Source organism: Anas acuta, chromosome 2 (genome assembly GCF_963932015.1).
Source record: "Anas acuta chromosome 2, bAnaAcu1.1, whole genome shotgun sequence".
Taxonomy (NCBI): Eukaryota; Metazoa; Chordata; class Aves; order Anseriformes; family Anatidae; genus Anas; species Anas acuta.
This window is the reverse complement of record NC_088980.1, coordinates 63996771-64016566: the sequence shown is the minus strand read 5'-3', so window position 1 is coordinate 64016566 and position 19796 is coordinate 63996771. Positions and strand designations below refer to the sequence as shown.

At 40.7% G+C, this 19796-nt stretch overlaps 1 protein-coding gene across 7 annotated transcripts in view; it reads left to right on the top strand.

Annotated features, from left to right (window-relative positions):
• The window catches only part of PHACTR1 (phosphatase and actin regulator 1), a 319696-nt gene that overhangs the window by 279645 nt on the left and 20255 nt on the right, over positions 1–19796 (top strand). For all 7 annotated transcript variants that reach the window (XM_068670495.1, XM_068670494.1, XM_068670498.1 and 4 more), the window contains one exon: positions 16354–16409. In XM_068670495.1, the coding sequence (XP_068526596.1) occupies positions 16354–16409 (56 nt within the window). The remainder of the gene's footprint in view (positions 1–16353; positions 16410–19796) is intronic.

Below are 19796 nucleotides of genomic sequence, written 5' to 3'. Positions count from 1 at the left end.
GGACTTCAGGAGAGCAGACTTTGGTCTCTTTAAAGGTCTGCTTGACCCCCATGGGAGAAGGCCCTGGAGAGAAGAGGAGCCCAAGAAAGCTGGTTAATATTCAGGGATGAACTCCTTGAAGTTCAAGAATGATCTGCTCCTAAAAGCAGGTAGTCAAGCAAAAGTGCCAGGAAGCCTGTATTGATGAAAAAGGAGCTCCTGGCCAAACTCAAATGCAAAAAGGAAGCATATGGAAGGTAGAAGCAGGGAGAGGTAACCTGAGAGGAATACAGAGGCACCGTCCAAGCACGCAGTTATGAAGATAGGAAGGTTTAAGCACAAATGGAAATATTTGTTGTCAGGGCTGTCAAAGGCAACAAGGAGGGCTCCTATTCACACTTACACAGGTGACAAAGAAAAACTAGGGCACTCTGCTGAATGAAGCAGGGGACCTGGTGACACCGGACATGGAAAAGGCTGAGGTACTGAATGCCTTCTCTGCATGTCTTTACTAGCAAGGCTTACCTTCAGGAGTTCCAGGTCCCAGAGACAGAAAATCTGTAGCAAGGAAGATGTATGCTTGGTGGAAGAGGATCAATTCAGGGAATACTTAAGCAAACTGGACATGTGGAAGTCTTTGATGGGGTGCTCTTACAAGTGCTGAGGGAGCTGGCTGATGGCATTCCAAGGGTACTCTCAAAAATCTTTGAACAATCATAGTGACTGAGAGAAGTGTCCAAAGACTGGAGGAAAAACATCACTCCAATCTCTAGGGCAAGAATGAGAACTCAGGCACCTGAAGGCCAGCCAACCAGACCTCTGTCTCTGGAAAAGTGATAGAGTAGCTAATCCTGAAAGCCATTTCCAGGCAAATGGAGGACAAGAAAGTCATCAGGAGTAATCAACATGACTTCACCAAGGGGAAGTTATGCTTGACAAATTTGATAAACTCATGTGATGAACTGATTGACCTGGTAGACAAGGGGAGAGCAGTGGGAATTGTCTATCTGAACTTGAGTAAGGCTTTTGACACTGTCTCCCATAAGATCCTCCTAGAGAAATTGTTGAAATATGGGCTGGATGAGCAGACAGTAAAATGCATTGAAAACTGTCTGAATGGCCAAGCTCAAAGGGTGGTGATCAGTGCCATGAAGTCTAGTTGAAGGCCAGTTACCAGCAGTGTATCCCAGGGCTCTGTACTGGGTCCAATGCTGTTAAACATCTTCATCATTGATCTGGATGATGGAGCAGAGAGTTTGCCAATAACACAAAACTGGGAGCAGTGGCAGCTATTGCATAGGGTCATGCCACTGTTTAGTGGGACCTGAACTAGCTGGAGAAATTGTCTGACAGGAAACGCATGAAGTTCAACTAGGAGAAGTACTGAGTCCTGTACCTGGGGAAGAACAGCCCCTGCACCAGAACATGCTGGGGGACATCCAGCTAGAAAGCAGTTTGGCAGAAAAAGACCTGGGGGTCCTGGTGAACAAATTGAGCATAACTCAGCAATGTGTCCTTGTGGCCAGAAAGCCAATAGTATACTAGGCTGCATTAGGAGGAGTTACCAGCACGTCAATTAGATGATCCTTGCCCTCTACTCAGCACTGGCAAGATCACAGCTGTAGTACTATGCCCAGTACTGGGCTCACAGTAAAAGAGAGACATGGAGCTACTGGAGAGAGTCCAGCATAGGACCACAAAGATGTTTAAGAGATTGGGGCATCTCACATATGTGGAGAGGCTGAGAGAAGCAGGCCAGTTTAGCCTAGAGAAGAGGGGGCCTAAAGAGGAATCTTTTCAATGCATGTAAATGCCTGAATGGAGAGTGCAAAGAGGAAGGAGCCATGCCTCTTCTCAGTGGTGCCCAGTGACAGGACAAGAGGCAACAGTCACAAATTGAAACACAGGAGGTACTGTCTGAACATCAGGAACACTTTCTTACTGTGAGACTGAGCACGGCCACAGGTTTCCAAAGCTTGTTGTGTAGACTTCTCCTTGAAGGTATTCAAAAATCATCTGGGCATGGCCCCAAGCAACCTGTTCTGAACAGCCCTGCTTGAGCAGGCCCTTCCAACCTCAACCATTCAGTGACTGGCATCAGAGAGAGTTTACCAAGTAGTTTGAGTGTTAGCACCATCTTTGACTTTGAAGTACACAATAGTGTTGGGTGATTTTTGTAGGCCTTTGGCAGTGCAAAGCAGCCAAGTTCTGTCTCAGCCCCTCCAAATCCTGACTCCCTCCCATTCACTCTAAGGTTACTGTGAATGTATCTCGTAAAGCTATTCCAATACAATTCCTGACTTTTTTTTTTTCTGCTTTGCATTACTTCATAATGGCAATGCTGACACAGACAATTTAGCTGGGTCACAAATTCTGGTAAATGTCTTAGTATGACATCTAGGCCATAAAAGTTTCTAGCTTACTTCAGTTCCAAGAGAGTATTGGGTTAGCCCTCAAGACCATAATTTTCATGCTCTGCTCTGTGGAAAAAATTACTAGGACTCAGTTTCTAAACAAGAACATCTCACAGACACATTGTATTCTCCCAACTTCTCTTAACAAACATTTCTCTCAGCCCTGCATTTCCCTATGCCCTTACAAAAAAAAAAAAAAAAAAAAAAAAAAAGACCTAGAGTCCCAGTTTCACTTCCAAGGGCTTGTTTTCTTTGTATCTTTCTATAGCTCTTTTCTCCTTTTATGTCTATCCAAAGCAGAACTTTAAGACAAAAAGGTAACTGTAACTGGCCTTCCAAACTTTCTCTGGATACATGCAGAGACAAGAGAATTTATTATTTATTTTCTTTCTCTGTTTGGGAAACTGGAAGTTTGCTGCTTTCAGGAATTTCCCAGACAGCCTGCAGTAGTACTGTCTGGTATTTATACAACAGCAATGATCTCCAATAGTGTAGAGTAAAGCAATGTTGTAATGTATCTAGTAAGAAACAGGATGAAATAATGTATTTGATGCACATTTTGCTAACAACACTGCTCAAACCAGTACGAAAAGCTGATGGTATAGTATTTGTGAGACATTTTTCCCCACTTTCTTAGCAGCTGGTGTTCATTATTTGGGCTCAGCAGAGCACTGCTGTCAAGCAGGAGCAAAATTGTTATCAGCACTAGATAATCTCCAGTCATGTGAGTGGGTTTAACACCCAATTAACTATAAGGTACAAATGTGAATTCAGTATGCCTGTAAAGCACAAAGCAAATCCACATGGCTGTGGTGAGTGGGGGCTGGAATGAGGGATGAGAAAGTGTATCCTGTTGCTCAATGCTGATGCATGAGAGGTTGCACATTTTAAACTAATGATGAAGTTGAGCAAAACTAGGAAGCAGACACTATGTCTGTTTGCCCAGATCGTCCTAGGCAGTGTATTTTGATACTAATCTGCAGCTTCTCATAGAAGTAGGTGGGTGCAGTTTCCAGTTTTACCCACACTTCGTGTATCACTGATACATGTTCAGAAGGGATTTTGTCAGGGCGACTGTGCCCATTCTGTTTGCTACCTCTCTCAAAGTTCCCTCTCCTTGACTTCACCGCAGTTGGATATGCAGGAAACAACATAGTATCACAAAAACAGGGCACATAAGTCTAGGACAGTTATATCGGTCCTGGTATCTCAAGGCATCTGAGTGGGCCCTGCAGGGAAATCCAGGCATGGCCTATGGCATGTCAGCAACCATGAACAAGCATACTTCACTTGTCTTGCACACAAAGCATTTTTAAATAATAACTCTCTTCAGCCCCTCTGCCTGAACACTAGCTAAATAAGCTATTCAGACTAGTAAGGAGCTCAAAAAACAGTCACTGATTTAAGACAGGATCAGGTCTCTCTCATATTTTGTATTTCATTTCTTTCTCTTTGTTCAACAACAGCTCTAGGGAAAAAAAAAAAAAAAAAAAAAAAAAAAAAAAAAAAAAAAAAACAAGAAGGCTACTCCTCTCCTCCCAGCAGATAGACTGATAGTGATAGACTGATAGTGAAGCAGGTTTTTACTTTGTCAGGAGGAGCTGCATAATATGCAGGCAAGAATACATGTACCTGATATTAGTTGGAAACTAACACTGGAGAAACTTCAGTAGGCATTAAACTGAGCCCTCAAAGCCTAAGGGAAAAATTGTAAAAAGCTGATGTCATACTAAACATAAAAAGAAAAAAAGACTGCAGCCTATTTGGCATATCACATATGCCCCTCTGGAAGTGTTTTGGTTCATGGGTTTGATTCTGTTTATTTTGAAGTAAAGAGTATCTGCCTGGAAATGGGATCTTTGCTACTTTGGAGATAATTGATTCCTGCTGCTAATTCCTTACATGATGTAATAAGCCTCTTTGTAACTTTCCATTTCTTTCACTATGGAAGTACTTATGAAGCAACAAAAAAAGGATTTTCATTTTGTGGTCCAAATTTAGCCTCTGGGTAATTATCATCTCAGTAACTGCAAGAGAAGAAAATGCAGATGGGACAAGGCTTCTCCTGAGGAAAAAAACTATCTTGTTGTCACATTTTTAGACCACCAAATTTAAACCTAAAGGCGGAGATATAACTTTGAGCAAATTGTGTCTGATATCTTGTCAAAATAACAACCATGTAGTTTCCTAAGGCATTTTTCTATATATTGTAGACAGGTGAACAATTTCTTTTTGTTGTTGTGGTTGAACTAGCCATTCTTGGCATTTTCTGGTGCAGCATGATGCACACAGATGCTACAATTTAAATATAAATATATAAATATATATATATATGCACATATGGATTTTACTAATGCGGAAGTAGGTCCTAGTAGACACCATCTAGAATGAGATAGGTTGTGTCCTTGAACAAAGTGGGAATTTGGATAATGGGCAAATCTCTGGGTAAGGGTGGTGAGAAATGAAGGTCTCTAGAAAGGTAAGAACTAAATTCGCAAGCAGTGATGCAGATACAGAAAAGCATGTGCAAAGATTCAGTCTGATCAGCAGATAGCCCAGATGTAGATATGACCATTAAATGGACAGGATTGACCCAGATGTCTGTACTGCAGCTGGCAATGGGGAGAAACAACAGCCTTGTAACCTGCTTTAGCAAATATGTGCTTGTAATTACTGTCACAGTTACTGCAAGAAGAGTTTTGTCTAATAAAGTTGGCTGAAAAGTTGGCTGAATAAGGAACTTTTTGCATTTGGAACAAAATAAGGTAGGAAGGGAAAACTGAATAAAATCAGCCTGGTGAAGAGTTATTTTTTTATTATAAAATGAAAATACCATTTCAGGTCAATACCAAACATTTTTAATGTTTTTGTTTTTTTACTTTTTTTTTCCAGTAGTGTCTAGTAAATTGTTTTCTCAGCTGAAACTATTCACCAAGTTTGACCTCGCAGATAGTTTTCTGACCTCCTGAAACTTAATTTTTTGGCAATTTGCCTGTTTGTCACGAATGTTTCTCCCAGCCCTAATTCTTAATCTCTGGGTGAACATTTTGCAGTAATTCTTGGCTCTTTATAAAGTAACCTGCCTTTTATACAGTTCTGGGAGTCTGAAATGTCTCTGGCACAACATGGTTAATCACTCTTAAAGCTCTCAAAATTGTTCACTTCCAGGAATTTTCTACATCAGTTGCAAGGCAAAGTGTGGGCACCATGCTATTTCCTATGCACCCTTTCTCCCAGAAACTGCATTGTTGTGGTTTTGAATTGCTAACACTGCCAACTTCAGTTATAAAAGCATTTCTTTGGAATTCCTGTATTGTGAATGTTCCAAGTCACTGAGTGTTTTAGCTTTTGATTCATTTCTCAGAAAGTAGATAAGTTTTTGACATTACCATACTCAAAGTGCCTGTTTGGAGATTAATTGGATTTGTGGAGTATTGTTCATTTGCCTTTCTTCATGCTGGTGATGGTAAAATGACCTATAACAAACCAACACAATCAGGGAACATATATGAGCCCCCGGTCTCCGTTCTTTGAGTTGTCTGTTGCTGCTGCAATAACAGAGGAGACTTTTCCATGTTAGCCTTAAAAGTGTTGAGCCTGCTGTCAGCAAACTGGTGAAACTCCACTCCAAAGCTTCCTTCCTTAGAATCAATATCTCTTTGTATTTTGGATTGAAATTCATCACAACATTCACAAATTAGTTGGACTGCCAAGCAAAATTTTCCAACTTTGGTTGCTTATGTGTTTTAGCTTGGTGTTTTTAGGATTACAGTTGTGCTGGTACCTATGTAAATAAAAAGAGTGCTGTTGCTTTTTTAATTAGGCAAAATGAATGCTGACAGTGCTAGAAGTGTAAGATAACTAATAATGAACAGGCTACGAACATACAGTCACTGTGCTGTATATGTATACACCATATAGACATGATGGTCCACAAAGGCCCATCAGGAGGTCTTACCTTCACGCTAGCTGAATCAGCTAGAGAAGATGGTCCTTCTGTTATGTACTTCAGCCATCAGCCCTTCCTTGGAGCCTGCAACTGCTTCTCAGCATAGGCAAAATTTAAGCCTCAGGCAGCTGTAGATATCTCAAAGGAGGACCTTGAGAGAAGAGGGGCCCTGGGAAAAATCAGTGGGTCTTAGAGGGTTGTAGGAGGGAGTAGGGCTGTACTCCCATTCTCAGCTTCCCTCCATGGTTCCTTTCCTGGCTCCACAGATCTTCTTGCCAAAACAGTTGTTTTTTACCTCAAACCCCAAGGCCACCATATCAAGCCATGTTCACTCGTGTGAGCTTCCCTGAGCACCAGGAACTGGAGCAGGGTAACACACAAAGATGGAAGAGACTTTGTTATTCAGACTTTTGATTGGACATTGCTCTGCTTTTAAGAGTGTAACTTTTATGATAATAAGCAGCTATGTGTTGGGGACTAGAGGGAGACCCGCAATTTCTTTAAAAACACCAAGGGTGGTCACAACTTCAATCATGTCAGGCTTGGTTGGGTGATAGAGAGATAGAGGGGTCTGGGCCTTGTCTCAGGCCTGTTGTTTGGCTGAATCATCCATAGGATTGTCCAGGAAGCTCTTCAGCGGCAGAAGACTGAGGACACCTTTACAAATATGTTGGTGGTGATCTGGTCTTCTTTCAGATCCTCCAAATACAAGGCTATTCCTCAAAACTGAATAAGTGCAGAAGTCAGCATTAGAAGCCTACAAACACTAGTCTTTGGACAAAAGGCGTATTGAATTTAAGCAGAAAAAAATAACTTACTATGAGGAGTGAGGCAAATATATTTGTAAGGTTTAGCCTTCAAATCTTTCCTTCAAAAAATATACCTTTAAAGCATTCTTGTAAGCATGTTTGTTCACAGACACAAAACCATGGAACTATGTAGAGAAAAGATTCTAAAATAAGCACACCACAAATATGCTTGTAGGTGGCAAGCATATGTGTTCAGTTCAGGCTGATTTTCATGGTGCCATTTTATTCCTTATGTCATTAATGGAATGACCTTGAATTGTGAATTATGGTTTGTAAAATCAGCTTTTGGTTGAATAGTATTACTTTTGGAGAAACGAGTGTCTTTTCACAATGCTGTACTGAAGGATAATCAATAACATTTTAGAACATTTTTTTTCTTTATTATGATGAGTCCTAAAATCCATCCATTTTTTCTGGCACACTTTAGATTTTCAGACAGCATTTAGTATGTTTATCCCTCTGGATTTCTAGTATTCAAAAATAGCCCATTTTTATTGTTCCAAAATACATTCTTGAATTAGATACATAGTAAGCTCCCTCCTTTAAAAAAAGATTGTTCTTTCTTTCCTATCACAGGTGTTAGATGTTTTGCTTTTGAGATTAGGGATAAGAGATTTGAGAATTAATGCTACAGAGTTCATATGGTGCAACTATTTTAATTGTGCCATGCTCGTATTGGTTTTTTTTTAATTAAACTTTTACGATAGTATTTTATGTGAACAGCTAATGTGTGGCTAAAAGGTTTTATGGTAATGAAACAATGGAAATGAAAGAGGAGAAGCTCCATTTTAGAGTTCGAGGTGTGAGATGAGCTTGTGTGATCTTGCAGTGTTCAATGTATCAGTAAGCAATTTGCAGTTAGTATTTCTGATAGGGAGGCTGAAAGCTGAATTTATGTGGCTGGTACTAAAAATACGAGGCTTTATCTTTAGAAATAAAATGTAAGAAAATATGTAATTCCCTGGGAAAATGCAGATGTTTGCATTGTGATACTGCTTTCCCACTTGTAAAGGGAGCTTCTCTGGAATCTCCTCCTGTGATCTTATGTCAAATTGTGTGTGTCGTTATTCAGACAAGTATAACAGGGTGTTTCTTCTCAAAGTTATAGGACTGCACACTCATTATTTTTTAACAAAATGCAAAGTCCATGGACCATGATGATTCTGCTTTATCTAAGTATTTTAAGGAAATGTGTTTTGCATATCATAGGCAAGATTTTAACTTTATGCAGGCATAATGAATTATCAGAGTCTACATTTTTGAATATGATTCTCTTTACCCAGCAGATCTAATTGATCTAATCTGGGCAGCCTGTTCTTTCTTGGGGAGCTTGTAACTTCCCAAGAATAAATCAAAATCAAAATATATCAAACCTTCAGTCAGCTGAAACAGAAAAGAATGCATTGCTTTTGCTGTGAGTCAAGAATAGATTCACATAGGCTAAAGAATGAAAAAACAAATTGGGTCACATTTCAAGTTTTAAGAAAAGGGACACCTTTGCTATTAATATTCGGATATTTTTCACTATCCAGATATTTGACCAAGCAGAAAAATTGCTGATTATTTTTTCTAAAAATCTTCACAGCAATCTAGACTAGGTAGAGCTTTAAAGTTGCACTGAAGCTGTTTCTCAACACAAAATAAAATCTGGGTTAAGCATAATTTTGGGGAACACTGAGAGACTGCTTAGAGCCTAAATTAAAATATGAACAATTTCAGGGGAAAATCTGATTTTCTTGCAGAGCCCATTTGGATACATGACTGCAGACATATTATAGGAGCTGCCAATCAGTTGGTTCATGTGCCAGACTGCTTGGTATTTCTTGTGGTGCACTAGGAAGAAGCGCTGAGCCGAAGCGCTACTTTTCTCCTTCAGAACATGGGACTGTTGTAGCTATCCTGGACCAGGTGATGCAGCTCATGGAGCAAACTGGAATGCCGAGGCAGCAAAACCAGGAAGTACTTTGATCTTCAACTGATACGTACCAGTTGCTTTTTTTTTTTTTTTTTTTTTTTTCCCAAAAGCAAGCAATTTCTGAGTCTGTATATTGGCTCTGAGTATACTGGCTAAATAGTTCTCATTTAAACTCTCTCTCTCAGTAGTGCTTCATCCATTTCACCAGGGGTGAGCAGGGGTCTCTGCCCACTGTGGTCTGCTCTGTTCATTACCCCAGGCTTCTTTTTAGCTGCACAAGTACCACAATCTCCCAGGGGCTGAATGATCAAAATCAACAGGGAAGTGGAGAGTAGTCATTACATGGCAACTGAATTGTGTCAGACTCCTCACAGTTTTATTGCCTTAATTTCTCAGGAAAAGAAGTTATAAGAAGTATTAGCATGACAGATACCAGGAGACTTGTCACACAGAGAAGAGAGCTTAAAGGAAGAAATAATGTATCCTACAAATTAGCCATCATCTTAATGGACTCTAGTACAGGAATTTTAATGGTGTAAAAGTCTTATAGTTTCCTATTTGGGCAGGGATTTTGTATTTAATATGCTTTCAGTTTATTCACTCATTGATAAAGCTGTATTAATCCCATTTTATAAATCCTCTTAGGAGGAAGATAGTTCTCTGTAGACTCTTAAGTCTGGCTGGCAGTATCTGGGCAGATAATTCAGGGAAGGTGAACCACTGAGCTTACAGATATTTTTTGCTCATTGTACAGTGGCATAAGGAAAAGAAGTATTTTTTTCCTGCCCTCTGCTAACAGTTAAAAGGCACAAGCAAATGCAAGCTTTTCTTCATTTTTGTCCTCCATTTTTCTGTACATGGCATGGGAGTAGAAAGAGCCCCTGGTAATCTGTACTTCATCAATACTGCTTTGCTATCAGCATTAGTAGTAGTAAAGGCAAGCTAAATTAAGCAACAGTAAGACACTTTACTGGCATCAAATTTTCCTCATGTCAAATTATATAACTGATATAAATCAGTGCATTTCTGCTGGTGTGAGTTGTGCTCATTTATGCCAACTGAAGAGCTGTACAACAAGTAGTTCTTTGTAGCAGCTGCCTTCTCATGTGCCCAGCTCTGTTTTACTCCTCTCTTAGAGCAATCTCTAGGGTGGTATGAACCCAGATGCACCTGAGTAAAAAGATTTGCATCTAGAGAATTAATTCAAGAGGTGCTCCAGAGGTTATGCCCCACTGTGCTCAGAAGTTACTTTATGTCAGAGTGGCATATGCCATAGGAACAGTCTGTGAGCATGTCTGGGCTCCAAAATATTTCGGTGTTGCCATACTGCTGCATGCCCTGTTGTGACCACCCGTAACCTATTTGCCTATCAGTACTGCTCTTGGGTCGTACATGCCAGATGTCACCACTCAAGCGCTGCAGAACTGTGTTCTGCCTTTTAAATCTACAAACTCTCGGAGTTAACAAGCCTGGCAAGTAAACAGGGCATCATTTTCCAGCAAGCCCTGTTCTGTTTCCAGCCATTATACCATTATACTTACAGATGATGCCATAATAAGCTCTTAAATGTTCTTGACCTCTGGGCAGAAGCAAAGGGTAATTCCTGATATGCAAAAGCCACTGTCCTGGTGCTGGCTGGCATTAACCATCTCTTGCTCAGAACTCATCTACAATGCCACAAGAGACTACAGAGGTAAAGCCCATGACTCCTAGTAGGGTGACATCCTAGGCAGCCAGGAGCACCTCACTTCGAATGTGGCAAAAGGGCAGGAAGGACTGTAATCTCCACAGCTAGTTGGCCAATGTCCTGAGAGCCTTCTGGGTATGACCACGCTGCAGAGCAAGCTAAGCATCACTGTGTGGGCTCTTAGTTCAAGTGTTTTCTGTTGCCTGGATAGTTTTACAGCCACTTTTTCTTTTTATTGCACACACTGGATACTGTCACATTGAGCAGGAACTTCCCGTTCTGAGTTCTGAGTTTGCTGTGCAGGCTCCAAACAGTAGTATCCATCAGTGAAAATGCTGCTTTTCTGACTCTCTGAAGTGATTGCATCCCCACCAGCCAATGCTTTAAATCAGTGGCAGTTGACTTTGCATGTGATTGTCCCTCCTGCCCCCAAATTCCTACTCATCCATTATGATATGCTCAGCCCAGACAAGTTTGGAAAAAAAAATAAAGAAAGAAAGAAAGAAAGAAAAAAAAAAACATGCAAAGCCCTTAGTAAAAGATGAGTGTTGTATAGTTCTAGTACAAGTAATGTGGTATGTTTTGATCATGCTTGGAATTAATTCAGAAAATCAAGATTCTGTGTCGTGGTTTAACCCAGCCAGCAGCTAAACACCATGCAGCCTTTCCCTCACCCTCCCCCCTCCCTCTCTGGGACGGGGGAGAGAAATGGAAAGTGAAGCCCGTGAGTTGAGAAAAAGACAGTTTAATAAGACAGAATAATAATAATAATAATAATAATAATAATAATAATAATAATAATAATAATAATAATAATAATAATAATAATAATAATAATAATAATAATACAATGATGATAATAGTGCTACTACTAATAATGTGTACAAACAAGTGATGCACAATGCAATTGCTCACCACCCGCTGACCGATGCCCAGCCTAACCCCGAGCAGTCCGGCGCCCCTCCCCCGTAGCCACCCCTATATATTGTTCAGCATGACATCAGATGGTATGGAATACCCCTTTGGCTAGTTTGGGTCATCTGTCCTGGGTCTGTCCACTCCCAGCTCTTACTGCACCCCCAGCCTGCCCATTGGCAGGACAGAGCAAGAAGCTGAGATGTCCTTGGCTTGGTATAAACACTGCTCTGCAACAATTAAAACATCGGGGTGTTATCAGCACTTTTCTCATCCTAAGCCAAAACGTAGCATTCTACCAGCTACTAGGGAGAAAATTAACTCAGTTCTAACTGAAACCAGGACATTCTGTGAAGTTTATTTTTATAAATCTGAGCAATCTGTTTTATTTTTCACTGACAATCTCACTTCAATATTATTTTTTCAGTGAAGTCCTAGAAAGGACTTGATATCAGCATAAATCTTAGGAAGGCTTGTTGGTTGTTTTTTTTTTGGAGGAAAACCTTTGTCAGTGTATTTACAAAACCACTATTGACAATATTGCAAAAATATGTGAAGTATAAAACAGACAACATTTTGCAAAGCACAAATTACATGAAGCAGACTTCCCTATTCTCTCAAATACCTGATGCTTATTGCAAAACTACATGCATGGTACAGTTAAGCATGCTCGCATATAGTAAAGTGTGTTTACATAGGGTTTTTAAATACAGAAAGAGCTGTTGAAAGGCTGTTACTCCTAAGATCTTCATTTTCCTTGGTTAGATACTTAGGCTCCTACAGCTCCACAAAACAACCAGAGTTGCTATTCTGATCAGTAGCAGCACCATGCATGCCACTTGATTCATACAGTTTTCATAAACACATCTTTTCTTTGCTGTTGCATCAGGTTCTGCCAACTCATTTTCCTCACCTTTTTCTCCTGTTTATTCTGATTGTGTTGCTAATTAGACACTTGTTACCTGACCTTTCGCCTCTTGACAGCCTCATGCAACCCCTGTGATGTTAAATGAAAGAAGGCACAGCAGCAATCCAGCAATCAAACCACTGAAATCAACCTCTGCAAGCTAGGTGGGCTTCATTAATATTTTTATTATAGGCAGCACAGGAGGGAAGGACAAAGAGTGGAGGTATCACACCTAGTATTTTCCAAGATCACAACAGTGCACTGGAGATGGTATATTGAAATTTGGTGTGAGAAAAAATGTATCTTTGCAGCCACAGTAACAAAGGAAGAGCTGTTTATATTTCTTGATTTGCAGTTTCAGTACCTAGTTGTAATGTTTTCAGAAATGGTAGTGCTAACAGCTGCCCAACATCTGGCAAAACCAAAAGTTAAGAGGCAAAAAACAAAAACTAAAAGGAAGCAGTTCTGAGGAGTTAGTGGAGTAGATTGTAAAGTCCAAAGATTTGGGGGTGGAAGTCACTGTGAAAGCAGGAGAAGAAATGAAATGGAAAGAGCAGGAGATGAAGAAAATAAATAATTGTGAGAGCTTATAAAGGAAGGGCTGGAGAAGGGGTTGGGTTTGCCTGATATGCTTACCAGGGAGGGACTCAATAAAGGAGCCGATCAGGCTTAATCAGTCCAATAGGAGATGGAAATGGGAATGGAGAAGCAGTTCATGGAAATGAAAAGCAGACACTGGTACTAGAGTCCAGGCATCTCCGGAGCTTCTGTTCATTACCTTCTTCACCCTTCAGCTGTGCTTGCTCTGTAAAGACTGGTCATGATTTTGTTAAACTACAGTTACCTTATCTCTTCCTACTGTTTAAGTCTTGCTATTAAAAATTCTTGCATATCTAAGAGTCCAGAGATTATCTACAAACCATGACTGTGGATAATTTCAGATATCCAGACTGTATCTATCAAAAATATCATGGCGTTTTCTGCCATGTCATCATATCCCTTGAAGATGATGGTTATCATTTAGGCAGGAGCACACTGCAGCCTGAAAAAAACGGATAATAAAATAAATCATAAAATAAACAGATTCTCAATGGGAAATACAGGTATTTCTGGTGAGCTTTCATTAGAGGCCCTACTGGGTGTCTTGGGGAAGAAGCCCACAGTCCATAGGTCTCTGAGCAGAACAGGAATGGGGAATAACATATAATATGGAGAGCATACTTGGAGAAAACCCCTATCCTCATGTGTGGAAGCAATGACACAGTGAAGTCAAAGCTTTGTATAAATGCTTCTACTTCATAGCAGGTACAGGGAACTAAATATGTGGAGGACTTGCTCTTTTATGTAAATCATTCATGTGGATAGATAAAACCTCTGCCTTTTGTTTGAAATGCTCCAGTGTGAACTATTCTCACCAGAACTGTAAGCTGAGTTTTTTAATCATCGTTTTCTTGGGAAAGGGGAGGACTTTTTTGGAAGCCTTCTTTTCAGGCTGATGTCTCCTTTTGCTTGTTGCATTACATTTGTTTCTGTAGAAGCACAGCTGCATGCTGGGTGTCTGGAGTCTGTCCTTAACATTCCTCTGACATATCCTCTTGAGAAGCGTCACAGTGTGCTGGATTAAAAACTTTACATAGTACAGTTCCTACTGTGAGAAACACTCCATAGCCAATAACTTAGGCTCAGGCGAGGATCTCAGTGAAGTAGTAATTTGTTCGCAATTGCAATGGTGGGCGTCCCACAAGCAGAAGCACACCTACTAGTTCCATAACACAGTTTATATACTTTTTTTTTTTTCTCTCGAGGACTGGGACCCTCCTCTGTTTCCCCATTGACTGGGTAATCAAAGTTCACAATCTGTCCAATGGTCCACAGACAATACATAGCTTTCAGTTGCCAGCCTGTTATAAGTCAAATTTCTTTTGACTTTTATACTCTTTGAGGTGGCAATGTTTCTTACACAGTGATTTCCACCTAATTGCTCTAAGGATTCTGGTTGTCTGCATTTTACAAGGTTGTCTGTTAAGCTTTCTTATCACTGCAAGCATATCTCAATAGCACACTCCTTCCCTCTAAACAATGTAACTCTGCAAAAACAACATTTTTATTCCCACACCACAGACATACATAATGGGGCTAAACTTGGCAACCTACTCTCCTTGATTCTCATGTGCTGATAGAAATAAGGTAGCTTTAATCTCTTCTTAGAACTGAGGTGAAGCATCCCATTAAGCGACAGCTACTCTATGTTAAGAACAGTAATGGCAAGCACTGAAATAGCCCTTCAACGTACTTCGCAGGCATTCTTTACTTCTGAATTAAGGCTGAGTTTCTGCCACTATCAGCACTTCTCCAATGAGGTAAATGTTCGATCTGCCATGGCAAAGAAACAGCCAGTCACTCCAAATTCTCTGATGGAATAGAGCCATATTCTGCTGTTTTGTCTCAGTGGTGCAAAGTGGTGCCACAGGCAGTGTGGCTAGTGTCATCTCTGCTGGTGGAAATCATCAGGATGTGTAAAATTAGGTGCTCAAACATCTGCCTTCATGCAGGAGGTAAGGCTGCTACACATGTCATGTGCTTCAGCCTCATGCACCATACACGGCATGAGGGCTGTCAGAAGGTTGCTCTGAGTGAAGCAGGGGTACTGAACTGGTGCACACATGAGCTCCTGGCTCTGAAGAGGGCTGGGGATGTGTGCACAGCTCTGAGCGGTGACCGAGCTTCTGAGGAGCCTTTGTCAGACACCCCTTGTCCAGCCCAGTGTCAGCGGGCTTCTTCTGGGCCCTGATGGGTAGGAAGCACTGGTCAGAGAAGAGGAAGCCATGCAGCCAGTGCTCATATCACAGTTCCTATCGGAACCTGGTACCTCACAGGGCACCTGATGAGCCAACTGGCCGAGCAGTTGGTAAACAGAGAGCAGGACCCCAGATTGGGAACTTCTCTTAACAGCCATGTCTGAATGAAGAGAAGGCTCTGTCCTGTCACTGGCACTGTTGATAATACTCATGTTGACTGGGAGCAGAGTAGGAGCGGACCCAACAGTGTTGACTTCTGATGTCATCACAGTGGTTTTCTTTGTTTTCCTAATACCCCTTTGTACTTCTCTCTCTTGCTTTGTATTCAGAATATTCATTGTTTCTGCACTCAGGGCCTCCATCTGTAATGAGATTGTGTTTGTGGTGACTCTGTTGCACAGGTTGACTTACAAGTCACGCTGATTGTTCATCTTAAACTTTAACACAAGTCACGAAAGGAGGAGGGAAGTGAGGGTGTGGAGGAGGAGGGCTGCTATTGTTCGGCCCTTGGTGCTGCCGAACTGTACCTTGTTTTTTCTGTGGACCGCCTGCATATTCAAACACTGTTTAAACAAACAGTTTAAAACTGGGCACAGTCAAGAGGCTTGCGAGAGGGCAGGCAGAGGGTTAGCTGGGTTTTAGCTGTAAATACTCGTGCGAGTCAGGAAGCAGGCATGAGAGGAAGGAAATTAAGTGAAGACATCTGTGTAGCTTAGCTCTCAGCAGCTCTGCCTGGGATAGGGGTGGGAGTGCCGTGCCTAAGATGACATAACATAGCTTGTCTTTCATGGGTTGAAAAAGAGGAAACTGTGAAAGCGAAACATGGTCTGTGTCACACATGGTCCAGACCTATCGAGTACATAATGGAGCAGTGTCAGTGCTTTCTGCTCTGCCTTTCACACCCCAAAATAACTCTTAAAGACAGTGAGCTGAGAAGGATGTGATATGGTCCAAAAACTGATCTCGGGCTTTTTTCGCAGACGACTGAGCCAAAGGCCGACTGCTGAAGAATTGGAGCAGAGGAACATTCTGAAACGTAAGTCCTGATACTACTGAAATTTAATCTGAATCCAGCTAGATTGCATTAGTTCATATATATATTGTGTGTGTGTTTTATAAAACATCAGCTATGCTGTATGTGCATCATGAATAACAATAAAGTGCATCATAAATGCAAGAAGTGTGCAAGTCTATAGCAACATTTATACCTGTAGAAACAAGTCATTAAAATCATAGTCAGTGAATGAACAGTCAGTGAATGAATGAACAGCCCATGGGAATGAAAATAAACACTGGATCTTTTTTGCAAGTCCTGTTCCAAACAGAGGGTCATTCTGAAAAAACTTTTTATGCTGCTGTCACACAGGCATGAACATCATGTTATAAGTTAGTAAAGCCATTAGAGCATGGCTTGATTAATTTTCCTAAAAACATTCACAGCTATCAAGACTTAAGCAGAATTTTTATTTAATTAAAAAAATAAACTGATGTTACTTGGCATAATTCCCCTGAAATGTTCCCCTGAAATTCTTCCTTTAAATCAGCCAAAAACTTACTGGTAGACCTTCAAAATATTAAATGATGTTTTAAAGAGTAATAGACTAACATTCAGAGAGCCTGAGCTGAGTTAAGTTACTAGATACATTGCCGCCAGTTTCAAGAGAAGCAGGATTGACTCTTGCACAAATCTTGTAATCTCATGAATGAATAGGAAAAAAAAATGACAATTTCTTATTCTCATTGAAGTGTTTGAATGTAAAAAACAAACAAACAAAAAAAAACACAACAACAAACAAAAAACCTACAAACTGTCTATCAAGGTGTTGCTTCTTTGGAAATAGGGAACAGAAGAAATAAGTTCTTTTAAAGTTAGCATATCAATCATTCCAGGGAAATTAAAAAAAAAAAAAAAAGTGAATACAGAAAAAAAGTATTCCTGACTGGTACCTTAAAATACCATAGTGTCTCCTTAAGTAGGTCCATAATGTGCCTTCAAACAACTGCTACCATCTATTCCTACCTCCCATTCCAGCAGCTGGAGAAATCAGTCTTCAAGAGGGCAGAAACAGGGGAATTGGTGGCATATCCGGTTGTGATTGCCTTGAGGTGGGTTGCAGAACAGCTGGAAGAGGGGGAGCATGCAACATGACTCAACACCACGTTCAGGCAAGGGGGGACAGAGATCAATTCTATGGGCAGCACGTGTTGTCATCCTGGCTCTGGCCACCAGCATGAACCAATACATGTCATGAAGCGCCTGGCACTGGTATGTGACCAGTAATCACAACCCTGGCACTGGTGAGAGTGGCTGTCAGTAGTTTGGGGTAAGTGCAGAGTGGGTCTCGGGCAGCTGGTTTGGTTGCAGTGTTTGAACCAGCATCAGCAGAGAAGTATCATCACCAAAGCTGGGTGCATTAGAGATTCACAAAGGTCACACTGCAAAGTGTTGCAGTCACATAGGTGATCTAAGTTGTCTTGTAGTTCAGGGGAATTATCCTGAGTCACATCGGTTTCCTTATCAATTGAAGAAAGGCTCCTAAATGACATGGATATGTTTGAAAACATTACCCTGAATCCAGAACTACATTTTATTTCCTAAATGGAATTTTTGTAACATGGTTACTTCCTAAGCACAGATTTGCCCCAAAACTTCAGTCTTGGTAGACAAACAACTTCATAATTACAGCAAAAAGTAATGTAGTATTTCCAAGACATCCCAACTTTTGGTGAAGCACAGCAGGACAAGGAACGCACAATTAAAATAGTCTTAATTGATCTAAAAATACACAAAAATGTTCCACTTCTGAACAAGTAAATTTAAATAGTGTCTGTTCTATACAGAATTGTTTCATGTTTTTCACATAGATTTCTAAGAAAGAAAATTAGATAAATATCATGGAGCTTAGGGAAAAAGAGACATGGAGTGCAATAATAAGAATATAAATTATCTGCATAAGCAAGTCAAGCTGTTTGCAAAAGCCCAGTTCATAACACACCAAAAAAAAAAAAAGCATGCTCTCAAGTAGGATTTCCTCTGCGGTTAAAGCTAAAATTTCCTTGATGTAGTTGTCTTGTTCAGTACCATGATGTTCCTGTGGCATGTGTACCCACATTATTGCCAGTTCTGATGGGAAGAAACAAAGCAAAATGCAGTTATGCGTCGAGTCTTTATATGTGCAGTGATCGTTTCCTAGCTCCATGCTGCTGTGATACTCTTGAGCTGGTTTTCTTTATTGAATTACAAGGGCAAAGAGTCCACTGTACAAGTACCACTACTCACTGGTAGAAGCAATGAGCAGCCACAGCAAGGAAACGAAAAGCAGGGGAAATGGTACCTTGAAGGGTCCTTCACTGAAATGCACCCACTGTCTCTTATTTATATCAAAAGCACACAGTGCAGAGAGGTCTAGACCTGCAGGGTTAGCATGAAGACTGAACAGCTCTTTTTGCAGTTAACACCTACAGGGCTTATTACTGTACGAGGAAGAATATCTGGATCCTCCAGTACCACTTCTGTGATGGATACAAGTACTTCACTTGTCTATCTGGTACATTCAGGCTTAGATAAATTCCTCACAAAAATGATGGTTAGGTGGTCTCTGATGGTCTCGGGCTGTACTGGGGGACATTTCACACTGGCACAGAACTTAGGCCTGAAAATTGTGTCCCCACACACCCCTAGAGGAACAAAGCATCTCCTGAACACAAAAAAAAAGCAACAGTTCTGTAGTTTCACAAGATCAGCAGACCCTAATTAATATTAAACAAACAGGACTTTGTATTTACAGAGAATGTATTTCTAGTTCCCAGCTTTTACCTGACTGAGATATTCAGCCTTCCTGGCTGTCTCTGAAGGTGGGTGGCTGTGCTGAGAAGTGAGGAGAAAAGAAAAGCATTGCATGCCAAATACAAAAACGAACTGCCTTCACTAAATTTTATACATAACTCCTCAGATGCTTTCAGTTCTGCCCAGATGCCATGTGGACTCCATTTAGCATGCTCTCTGCCTAATCTTACAAGGATTTATTAATGGCCCTGTTCCTGTGCGTGGGTATTTGTAATGCCAGCTCCTCCAATTCTGAGACACGAAAGGAAGAACAAAATTGCTGGAAGAGAAATTGCTAGAAGATAGTCCAGCCCACTAGGGACAGGAACCATTGAAAGAGAAAAACATATTTAACAGTGTAGGTATTCCAGTTACCATTTAAAAAACCATTTGTAAGTACCTACTGTCTTTGATCTTTTTACTCCATTATCAGTTTCCTTCCTTCAGAAAACGCTAGCATTATGTTTGAAAAAATGACATTTAAAGATTACAGCCATATTGTAAGCCATCATACCATTGACAGACTCTTTGTCTGCTTCAGAGAAGAATTCTCAGTCCTGATGAAGTCAGTGGGCAATCACAATGGACCTTGTAAGG